The sequence below is a fragment of the Gavialis gangeticus genome, unplaced genomic scaffold (assembly GCF_001723915.1).
Source record: "Gavialis gangeticus isolate Ggan-Ray unplaced genomic scaffold, GavGan_comp1, whole genome shotgun sequence".
In the NCBI taxonomy this organism is placed as follows: domain Eukaryota; kingdom Metazoa; phylum Chordata; order Crocodylia; family Gavialidae; genus Gavialis; species Gavialis gangeticus.
In genome coordinates this window covers 47,398,565-47,410,263 of record NW_017729006.1, presented here as the reverse complement: position 1 = coordinate 47,410,263, position 11,699 = coordinate 47,398,565, and the positions used below count along the sequence as shown (strand labels likewise).

Below are 11,699 nucleotides of genomic sequence, written 5' to 3'. Positions count from 1 at the left end.
GGACTTTAGGAAGCCCTTTGACACTGTCTCTCACCACATTCTCATTAAAAAACTGGGGGACTGTGATGTCGACACCTACACAGTCAAATGGGTTGCCAACTGGCTGGAGGGCCACACCCAGAGAGTGGTGGTGGACGGGTCATTTTCGACCTGGAGAGATGTAGGCAGTGGGGTTCCCTAGGGCTTGGTCCTCAGGCCCACACTGTTCAACATCTTCATCAACGACTTGGACAAGGGGGTAAAAAGCACCCTATTCAAATTTGCAGACGACACCAAGATGTCGGGGGATGTGGGCACGCTAGAAGGGAGGAATAGGCTGCAATCAGACCTAGGTAGGTTACAGGGGTGGGCGGATGAGAACAGGATGGGTTTCAACACTGACAAGTGCAAGGTGATGCACCTGGGGAGGAAGAACCAGCACCATACCTACAGGCTGGGGAACTCCCTTCTCATCAGTGCAGAGGCAGAGAAGGATCTCGGAGACACCACTGATGCCAAGATGAACATGGGCCAACAGCATGGGGATGCAGTTAGGAAGGCCAACCATACCTTGTCATGCATCCACAGATGCATCTCAAGCAGCTCCAAGGACGTGATACTCCCCCTCTATGTGACACTGGTCAGGCCGCAGCTAGAGTACTGCGTCCAGGTCTGGGCGCCACACTTCAGGAGGGATGTGGACAACATGGAGAGGGTCCAGAGGAGGCCACTCGCATGATCAGGAGGCAGCAGGACAGGCCCAACAAGGAGAGGCTATGGGACCTGAACTTGTTCAGCCTCCACAAGAGAAGGCTGAAGGGGGATCTAGTGGCCTGTTACAAACTAGTCAGAGGGGACCAGCAGGCACTGGGGGAGTCCCTGTTCCCCCAAGCACTGCCAGGAGTGACTAGAAATAACGGTCACAAGCTGGCAGAGGGAAGATTTAGGCTAGATATCAGGAGGAGCTACTTCACAGTCAGGGCGGCTAGGATCTGGAACCAACTTGCAAGTGAAGTGGTGCTGGCTCCTACCCTGGGGGTCTTTAAGACAAAGCTAGATGAACACCTTGCTGGGGTCGTTTGACCCCAGTACCGTTTCCTGCCAAGGCAGGGGGTCGGACTTGATGATCTGCTCAGGTCCTTTCTGACCCTACCAACTATGAAACTATGACATCTCTTGTCACTTGCTCTATGATCTGTCAGCTCCCAGACAGCAACTATATGGGAGCGACATTATCAGGAATGAGTCCTAACCTCATCAATCTCTACAGACCCTAAGTGGGATCTGCAGAATAGTGAGTAGAGCATGGGGCTATTGTAACTTGTCTGTGCAATTTCTATGGGGCCAGAGAGCGGGGCCAATACTTGTCTTGCTTAACCTTTTCTTCCTTACTCTTTCCTCTAGCTAAGTACGTTTGTCTCTTAGCAGACCCTGAGCCATCTAGAAAGCTGACACAGGATCAGTGGAGGAAAGCAGTGTTGTAGGATTTCAGCCCCTTGACTTGCTTAGTGAAGAAGGAAAACTATATGAAGAGGACTCCTCCTTGTATGTGTCTATGTGGAAACAACTTGGTCCAACATGCAGCTTCAGTTAGATCAGGCTGGAGACCTCACCTACTGATATCTTCTCAAAGTTTTGTTCCATTACCAAACAAGCAAACAAAACTATCCTGGATTAAAATAAAGAATGCATATTTCATGCACAGTGAAGTTGGTTTATGTGATGCTGCGTTTAGCTAGTTAAGAAATAGGGAGAATAAAGAACAATTAACCTATGAATAATGAATAATCAGTCACCAGTACAGTCAGCAATTGTCAGAATGATTTTTTTTACCTTGAGGAGGTTCATTAGTGAATTTAATTGATGACTGCAGAAGATTAATAGGAAACTTTGGGTGGACCTCTGTAGTAATCCAGGTCCTGAAGCCCTCATTCACAGATTCTGCTGTAGTGATTGTGTCTAACAGTTCATCAAGAAAATCTAAACCCAGGTGGCAGTTCTGTAGAAGAAGCCATCCTCCATCTTGCATACATTGATTCAATAAGCGTCTTGCATGGACCTCCTGGCCCTGACCCATCGAAATGGCACGACAGGGAGTATTCTGTAAAAAAAATGTTTTGTGATCTATTTTTAATCATTGTTTCTGTTTATTTTTTTATATCACCATGTGTACAGAAAAAGAAATAGAATATAAGAGAAAGACTTGGGCCACTGCATTAATTCAACTCTATTAAAGACTGAGTTCATATTTGTTGCCAGTCTGTAGTAAAATATAAATACCCATATAATCACCTCCTGTCCCACAAGTCAAGATGAAACTACATGAACTGACTATGGCTGCATGGGGTCCACCAAGTTGCTTCTTCTATGCCATGCCTTTTCCTGATGCATATGCCATGTCTTTTCCTCTTTGTGCATACCAAGATGGGAAGAGAGGCCATGATGGATGGAACCAATAATTTTATGCTAGATGCCACTGACCTTTTCCAGTATAGCAGCGTGCATTATCAGAGGCAGGGCACATAGTGGATCATCCTGCTCTCACCTCTAAGTAGTAAAACATCTTGAGAGAGTGGAGAGATACGCAGCTGCTGCATAGTAATTTATCAATACGATATAGTTGCCTGTTTTTTGGTGATGTTTATTATATGAATATTTTCATTTAGTCTAATAGGGCATTACTTGGGAAAACAAGCAGGAAAGGAAATAATGATTCAGGATAATTCACTGCTCAAAAAGCACTTGAGGTTTGTTAAGGAATACTGTATCTACCCTAATCCAAGATGCCTTTGAATTTAAGATATCTCCCCCTCAATAATTAGATTAAGGGAAATTTATATATTTGTTATAATTTTCCACATCTGGAATCTAGTTATTGGGTTGTCATTCATTCTCCACAGTGCTGGAGCAGGGAAAGCAGCAGCAGGGGGTCATGTGGTGAGGGGGTAAGAAGCTGGGGAAGGCCCTGCCGCCTACCGCCTGCTTGCCTTCACAGCCTCTGCCCTCCCTGCAGCCTCTGCTCCTTGCCTGCTCTCCACAGCTTCTGTCCCCAGAGGCCTCCACAGCCTCTGCTCCACACATATACCCCACTTTTCAAGGAATCACTAACACCTGCAGCCTCTGCCCCTTCCTGTAGCCTCTACCCCCTGCCTGCTACCCACAGCTTCTGTCCCCAGAGGTGGGGGCAGAGGTTGCAGGGGGCAGGCAGAGTTGGGGGAAGATGGCTACTGTGGTTCTGATTCTGGTCTCAACCTGGGCTTGGGGCCATAGTCAGAGCCACAGAAGCTCCTCTCCCCCTGCCTTGTACTTGGATCCAAGATGAGAGGCTTGTTTCTCCATGTTGAATGAGGGAAAAAGCCTTGTCTTTGATCTGAGTAAATATAGTAATTGCTAAAATAGTTGGCTGTGAGCAGTCTTGACAATAGTGTAAGTTTGTCCAGATGGGCACCAGCAACTAGAAGTTGAAAGATGAGCACTCTCTCAAGGAATTACTGGAACCAGCAACAATGATAAAAATTCTAGTTGACCCTCTACTGAGAGCGCACAAGATTTCCCTGTTCAAGAAGTAGTGGTGGTGCCTAATTAGCATGCCCAGACGCAGGCATCAAGCCTTTGGGAGTTTTCAGGAGGCCAATGCTGCACACACAATTTGCCCCTTGCTGTGAGAGTACCAGCTTATAGACTGCTTCTCTCATATAATCATCTCTCACATATACAAGCATTAAACATTAAATGAAATGTTTTGAAAAGACAAGGAAAAGAATCCTTTTAAGATTATGTAAAGATTGACCTCATTTTTCTTCTTCTAAAAAAATGATGTCAAAACTGTTTGTCTCCAGGATTTTATCTTGCTTCATAGTGTTTTGCATGAGTCACACCAATTCATTTGCACAATTTTTATGCTAGAATATGAAGACAAAAATGTTATACCTTTTTTAGCCAATCCAGTGTCAGTTAAGTTCTACTGAAGATTTTGTACATGGCTCCCTGAAAGAAAAATCTCTGTTTCCATAGGAAAAGAAGATATTTCTTCCTTCTTGGATAAAACATTTGGACAGAATTAATATGATTTTGACACAGAGGGCTCAGTTTTAAGACAGCTTGACACCCAACTTCTTAATAGGCATAGTGGTGGAAAAGCTACTTAGTTTTAAGATACAGCATACCTGATTTATGAAAGGAATTATGAAAGGGATTGTAAATGTGAAAAAATATTGTGCTTACATTAGTTCAGCTTGGATTTAAGCATTAGGATGAAGCTGACAAATGAATAAAATTGTGAACTTGTTTTCCCAAGTTTTTAAGACCATTAAGATTTCCTTGGCAAGTACCCTAAGCAGTAGGCTACTGGGCTAAAAAGTAGGAGGGCCTGTATCCTTCTGCTCTGGCAGGTATACACTATACAGGGTGATTCTTTCTTTCTACAAGGGAAACAGAATCCCAGGCTGTGCATAAGTGGCAAAAACTGCAGTTACACAGCAACATGTTCACCTATTAAACATGGAAAGTGAAATAGGGTGTAATCCTAAAGATTTAATTCAAGAAAGCAAATTAAAGTCTAATTTCTCAAACTGGACTCTAAGAACGTAAACATTTAAAAACATTTAAATATCACCACTTAAAAACTGACTGGCTCCTGAAATATGCCCACAGCCTATAATGGTATGAGAGAAAACTCTGCTGCTCCAACAACAGTGACAGAACATTTAAAAATGTAGCAGCATTTGCCAAAAGATGGTTTTAGGTCCTGGAAGGATGGTTTTGCAGTAGCACTCTCCTGCATATCACAGAACTCTGCTCTGAGAGTCTAGACCAGATCCTACCCACCCATTTCTGTCTCCATGCTCCAAACCCAGGAATGTACTAGCCAGCTCACCCTGGAGCTATACCCCTCTGGTCACTATTGACACCTTGGTCTCCAGCAATGAAGACAACGGCCATTGGGACATGAATCATGCATGCCCCTGGTGGCTGGGGGGGGCACAGTGGTGCTGGCAGCGGCAGGAGTGCTGGGGCGGTAAGTGGGGAGCTCCCGCAGATGCCGCTGGCACTGTCAGCAGTGGGGGTGCGGTGGGGGGGGAAGCACTGACCAGGGGTCGGTGACCACCCGCAGATGCTGCCAGTGGTGTCGGCCGCAGGGATTAGGGTGTGGCAGGTGGTGACCGCTCGCTTTTCGTAGGGGGTGCACCGCCACGCTCAGGAGGGGTACACTCAGGACTGTCTTCCAGGACACATGGGAAACACAGTGTAGAAATGTACCAGCTGTCTTGCTACCAATGCAGGGTAGCAAAATGAGTGAGTAGCCAATGAATCGTAGGAACCATAGAAAAGTAGAGCTGGAAGGGACTTCTGTCCCTTTTGACCAGCTTGTCTAGTCTGGCCCCTTGTTTAAGGCAGAACTGGCCCTAAATACACCATCCCAGCCAAGTGTCTGTCCAGCTTGCTCTTGAACATTCCAAGGATGGAGATTCCACAACTTCTCTAGGTAGCCTGTTCTAATGCTTGACCATCCTCACAGTCAGAAAGTCCCTCCTAATCTCAAACCTACATTTCCTCTGCTGCAGCTTGAGGCCACTGCTTCTAGTCCTAACTCCTGGGCCACAGAGAAAAGCCCATCTCCATCTTCTCTTTAACTGTCCTTCAAGTATTTGAAGACTTTTATCAAAAGTCTTCTCTTCTCCAGGCTAAATAACCGTAGTTGCTTCAGCCTTTCCTCATAAATCTTGCTTCCAAAGCCTAATCATTTTTGTTCCTCTGTGCTATATTCCATGTGAGGCCTCACCAGGGCTTAAGACAGCAGAAAAATAACTTTCTTTGATTTGCCAGTGACACTCCTGTTAATACAACCTAGTAGGCTGTTAGATTTTTTTGCAAGAGCACACTGTTGGCTCGTATTCAGTTTATGGTCTACTGTAATCCCCAGCTTGTTCTCTACAGTACTACAGCCTAGCCAATCATTCCCCAGTCTGTATTTGTGCATGCAATTATGCTGTCTCAAGTGCAGGAATTTACACTTACGTTGTTGAAACCACCTGATTGACTGCAGATCATTCTTCCAGTCTACTCAAGTCATTCTGGATTCTAGCCCTACTCTTCAGAGTGTCTGCAATGCCACCTAGGTTGGTATAATCTACAAATTTACTAAGCATGCACTCAATCCCATCATCCAAATCATTAATGTAGGTGATGAACAATACCAGACCCAGGACAGACCCCTGGATGCATGACTGCATGTATTTCAGAGAGCTCATATTTAAGACTTGTATTAATGCTATAGCTCATAAGCCATGCAAAAATAATTACTTCTAAATTTCTGCCATAAAGCAAAATTATTTATTTTAAATAAAAATAATAGATAACAGACAAATGCAGACACTATGATATGTTTTGTATTCATAATTGAATAGGGGAAATAACCAACATGTTTTAATACTCCTAGAGTGTTTAAGAACAAATATTTTATTTGAACTTAAATCTCCAAGTTAATTTATAAGAGCTGGTTCAGTGTTACTCCCTCCAAACACCACTTCAGGGTTCAGCTGGTGAAAGCACCAGCCAAGGTGCCCATGGAATGCCTAACTTTGCTGCTCAGAAAACCTGGAATCATTCTGCTATTCTCTTCTTCCTAATCTTTGTGATTAACTTGTTCTTGATCTCCCTAATGTAACAGACCCCCCAAGGGATGACAAGATCAAACGGTCACAAACTCCACCGTGACCGATTCAGGCTGCACATAAGAAAGAACTTCTTCCTTGTCCGAGCCCATAAGGTTTGGAATAGACTGCAGCCGGAGGTGGTTCAAGCACCTGCTTTGAACGCCTTCAGGACACATTTGGATGTTTATCTTGCTGGGATCCTATGATCCCTGCTGACTTCCTGCTCCTGGGGCAAAGGGCTGGACTCAGTGGTCCTCCAGGGTCCCTTCCAGCCCAAATGTCTATGAAATCTATGAAATTTCTTGTTTCTCATTTCCACTTGTGTGGTGTCCCAGAATAGTCACTGGCTGCTTTATCTTTGATAGATAGCAACAATTAAGTGCTAGGGCAGGCTGCAAACATAACCAGTTGATTTATTTAATTGAATTCAAATAGGGAAACATAAAAGGATCTCTACCTTAGCCTACAAATATTCTTGCCATCAATTAAAAATCTTTTTTACAAAACCAAAATGTTCTTCCTGTATAAAACACCACAAGACAACAGGACAAAATATTACCAAACTCTTTCCCAAAATAGGCTGCTAGGTACTTCAGCCCACCACAAATGCCTACTAAGAAGTTGTACTTAAAAGATTGAAAAGGTAAACAAATGTAAATGAATGTGAAGTGTAAGGAGAACAAGTAGCAGTTCCCTTCCTTCAATCCCAGCGATCTTCAGATGGAATGGCTCTTTCTGACTTTAATCTCCTGGCACAGGTATGTAAGTCAGCAAATCCAAAAACGATGCACCAAAGACAAAAGAATGATGGGGGAAAGTTTCCCATTTACCTTTTTCCCTGTGTCCCTCCTAATCATCCACCTTCCAGTCCATTAACCTGTGGGCCTGTGTCCCAGCTACTGACACTCTAAAGAAGACAAACTAATGGAACAGGGGTATTTGTTTTTCTCACTGATGACAATGAATGTTGGCTTCTCCCACCCTAGCCTGCCACCTTGGCCAAGTATGCTGGAATTCTGTCAATACTAGGCTACTTCTGAATGATGGGATAGGTAGAAAGTTTTTCCATGCTCTGTCCTGCCATCAGTGAAAATAAGTGAAAAGGAGGGGGTAGATTTTTTCCATACTGTTTCACTGCTGCTGTTGGCTAGATTTTATCCCTCATGTCAGCAAAAGTGTGAACAGGCCAGTGGGCAGGATGGCACAATATAGTCACTGGCAAGATGGGAGTCCATGGAATCACACACATCAGGAAAGCCAATGATAATAGCTTTTTATTTTTGAAGAGGTTTTGAGTAGGGAAGGGAGGGGAGGGGAGGGAAGGACCTCTCCTGGCTAATGTCTGCAAAGCACAATTAGGCCCAAAAAGGGAACTTGAGGAGTTCAGGGATGAGTATCTTCTCTTCATCCCTGGGACATAAGAAACAAACATTCCCCACTAAAAGGTTTTGGTTTTATTTTGTTTCTAATCTTTAAGATACACACATCTTCAATTCATCCCTTCAGATGCACTGCTTCTAATAAGTCTGCAACATGTTCCTTGCCTTGGGGCTGTTTTTACAATCTTTTTCATTCTCCTTTTAAAAAAAGTAAAACCAAGTACATAGCTCCACTGACTATCCACACTGCCCGCTTTCTTCCATCTGCCTTCAGTGTGTTGGTCTCCCAGCATGGAAACAGACATTTTCTGTAGAGTACGATCAGCTAGGCTATTATATTGCTGATTGTCCTTCACTTACGTCTGCAGATATCACCGGTTGCCAGACCCCAATCTGGGGGCTTGCAGGTATGCCCCTCCATGTTGGAGCATGGGGGAATCCTCTGCTGGTGTTTTTTCCCCAGCGTGTCTGCAAGCACAAAGATGGGAACTCCCCCAGAGGTTCCCCACTCCCTGCTTGCAGATACATCTGCAGATGAATCCCTCTGAAGGGGATTCTACAAATGCTCAAATTTGTGGCTGTGACAGAAAGTACTAATAGATTGGACCACTTTATTGCAGCCCATATTTGGTTATGGTGAGAGGACACAGGCAGGCTGAGGCTGCCTGTGCTCTCCGGCTGCCCAGGGCAGGAGCTCTATGGGCTTTAGAAGTCTCCTCCTGCACACTCTGGGAATTCCTGGGCAGGATCAGGCTCTTTGGGCTTTAGGAGTGCCTGCCTCACTTTCTCTGTTTACCCAAATCCATCCCAGGGATCTCCAGGGATGGACACATCTGGATAATGAGTGAAAGTTGGAGTTGTGCCCCCTGCAGCAGTGATATGCATGCTGAGGCAATCCCTCTGCAAGGGATTTACCTGGCATGTATGTGCCTACAAACATGGAGGGGGGACATCCCTATAGCAAATCTCCTCTCCACATCTGAAGCCTGTGCACAGGACTGTTGCCAAATTTGAGTGGTTTTGGTGTGATGGAAGGTAGGGATGTCTGTTTGCTTTCACTTTGGGCCACTACAAAAAATGTTATGGTGGCACAAAGTTGATGTCTGTTTCCACTCTTAGGTTGCCTGTAGATGGGCGGGAATGCTGCTCCAATGTGCTATAATTACAGTATGTTGAAGTGGATTCAATTAATCCCTAGAATCGAGTCTGCTGGAGTGCACTAATAGGCTTTAGTAAAAGCACCCCGGCCATCATTTTGAAGAGTGGGATGCTTAAAACTTGAGACACTGTGGGCATTTGAATTAGAGTGGCTCGTGGAACCACTCTAATTAAAGCACTCCCTCTTCCCCAACCCTGGAGCATGTGTAAAGATCCCACTAGAATGCAAATTATTCGGGACAGACTTTATGGCCAGAATATTCAAATTTGGGGTCCTAAAGTTGAACACCTAGGTCTGGAGCATATTCAGACAGCTAAATAACCACAGCTTGATTTACAAAGATGCTGAGCACCTAACAAAGAGTATCTGTGGGTGCTCGGCACCTTCGAAAATCAAACCCCTCTTATTTAGGTTGTGTAAAATGATGCAGATATATTTGAAACATTTAACTTGATTCGTATCTAAATCCTAGTTGGGAGGCAGATTTATGAGGTTCCATTATTCACATGAATAAATTTCTTCTTGAGCAAATTCAGATTAATATCTACATTTTAGACACAAATACAAGAGACTATGCAAGTCCTTCAAATGATACTGTGCAATAGCAACATTTTAAGTGTTTAGCAAATGAATGTATTGAACATTATGGTCTCCAGTTTCATTTCTCTTGTTACCATTCGTTGTGGTCATTGCCACAAATGAATTAGTAACTGGTGTGTGTGTGTGTGTGTGTGTGTGTACATACATGTATGCTTATACATGCATGTATGATTCTATTTCCGGTAGATGAGATTAGATTCCCGAAACAGCTACCATGTCATGGCTTTGACTAGACTTCTGGGGAATATTACCAGAAGTCTTTTCACCTACTGAATTAGTTGTTGTATTTTTCACTGTAAATATCATCATTGATTGTCAATTTAAGTAATAAGTATGAGAAAACATACCATACCAGTACTACTTTTTGTTACAGATAGGTACTTCTGCTTGACAGACCATAGTGATCTGCTACACAGTTTAATTTGAGCAAACTGGGAAAGCAGGAAACTAATATTTCCATCTCTTCACAGAATGAATTTTGTCTCCTGGCTGGAAATTGATTTCTAGAGGTCAATGGTATGATAAAAAAACTTGCTTCAATGAATGTATGAGAAAAGTGAATAAAATGTTGTGATAACACTGCAAATCAAACTTCAGAATATCCATTAATAATTATTATCATTATTTACCCAGCTGTACTAAATACAATATAGGATACCTTTGATTTTGCAAGACGTTCTATATTGTCAGTGGGATCAGACCCCATGGATAGAAAACAAGTCAAAGGTGTTCGACAATCACTTTCAGTCCACATAACTTCCATGTCCAGAATAAATCCTTCTGCATACTTTATGCCCAGGGATTCTGCAATGTAGTGCCGAGCCTGCAACATTTATTTTCAAACATGCATAAAGCATCTTACTTGCATACACTATACCTATATCAACACAAAGAGCACAACCCCATGTTCAGTAAAACGGAATTCATTGATGGTTGCCTAGGGCTAGACGGAAGAATGTAATTTTTCACTTTAATTTTCAATGTAATAAAAGTTATAATCCTTCACTTACTATAGCTTCTACTGGAAAGGTTTTAACCAAAGTCTTCCTTTCTTGGGACAGTGTTGCCACTGTCCATGACCCTTGGGCTATTCCTCTTCTTCTCCAAATAATGGAACCCACTTGGTTTCTATCTATAACACTCGGGAGTTTGACCATGCTTCTGATGTCCTCGTTTCACATGAGCACATCCAAAAGCAACTGGAAACTAAATTCTCTTTGACACATGAAGCATAAGCCTTCCGACAGCCTTTTCAGATATCTTAGCTATACATACATTTTCTAAAGAGTGCATTATAAAAGGATCCAGAAGAATTTATTTTTGGGTAGGATAGACTGAAAGAGAAGGCAGTTCCAGAAGCCAGAAAGGACACCATCAGGTAATATATTTTCTACTATAGAGCATGACATCTCCCAGTTCCAGACATATGTACAATAGTGAACAATACGGAAAAGTAGCTGGGAAGGAGAGATAAGTAGTTTAATGGCACAAGATTACCCCCTTTCTCCAATAATTAGTGTTATTGGCCCAGCATTCAGAGCACATTTCTGTTGAAAGATGTTTCTGCACTGCTGGCCTCCTGCACTGTCTTATAAAAGTGTTGATTGATGACAAAGGGCAGCTTTTCAGTCTCCTTGTGAGGGGCCTAATGTTTTTTTCTCCTCAGGATGCATGTTAGACAGATTCTGATCCCTTTTAGAACTGATTAATTCACAGCTGCATAGAACTCAATGATACAGTTAAGCGGCCTGACTATGTAAAAGTTGGAATCTTTCAGGCCCAGAAGCACACAGTGACAGAAAATGAATGAAGCCTTTTTTTCTGAACTGCATAGTCCAACTAATATACGCTGTAAATGCTCTTCTCATTTCTAGCATGTGGCGGGTGCAGAGATCCCACCTCAGGAACAGAGCTGGGTATTCGTAT

The 11,699-nt window shown here is 43.3% G+C and overlaps 1 protein-coding gene across 1 annotated transcript in view; it reads right to left on the bottom strand.

The window, feature by feature from the left end:
- Positions 1 to 11,699, bottom strand: part of LOC109291939 (dynein heavy chain 5, axonemal-like) — a 361,945-nt gene that overhangs the window by 76,292 nt on the left and 273,954 nt on the right. The window contains exons 68-69 of the mRNA XM_019509183.1: positions 10,432 to 10,596; positions 1,813 to 2,080 (exon numbers count right to left, since the gene is read on the bottom strand). Of these exons, the coding sequence (XP_019364728.1) occupies positions 1,813 to 2,080; positions 10,432 to 10,596 (433 nt within the window). The remainder of the gene's footprint in view (positions 1 to 1,812; positions 2,081 to 10,431; positions 10,597 to 11,699) is intronic.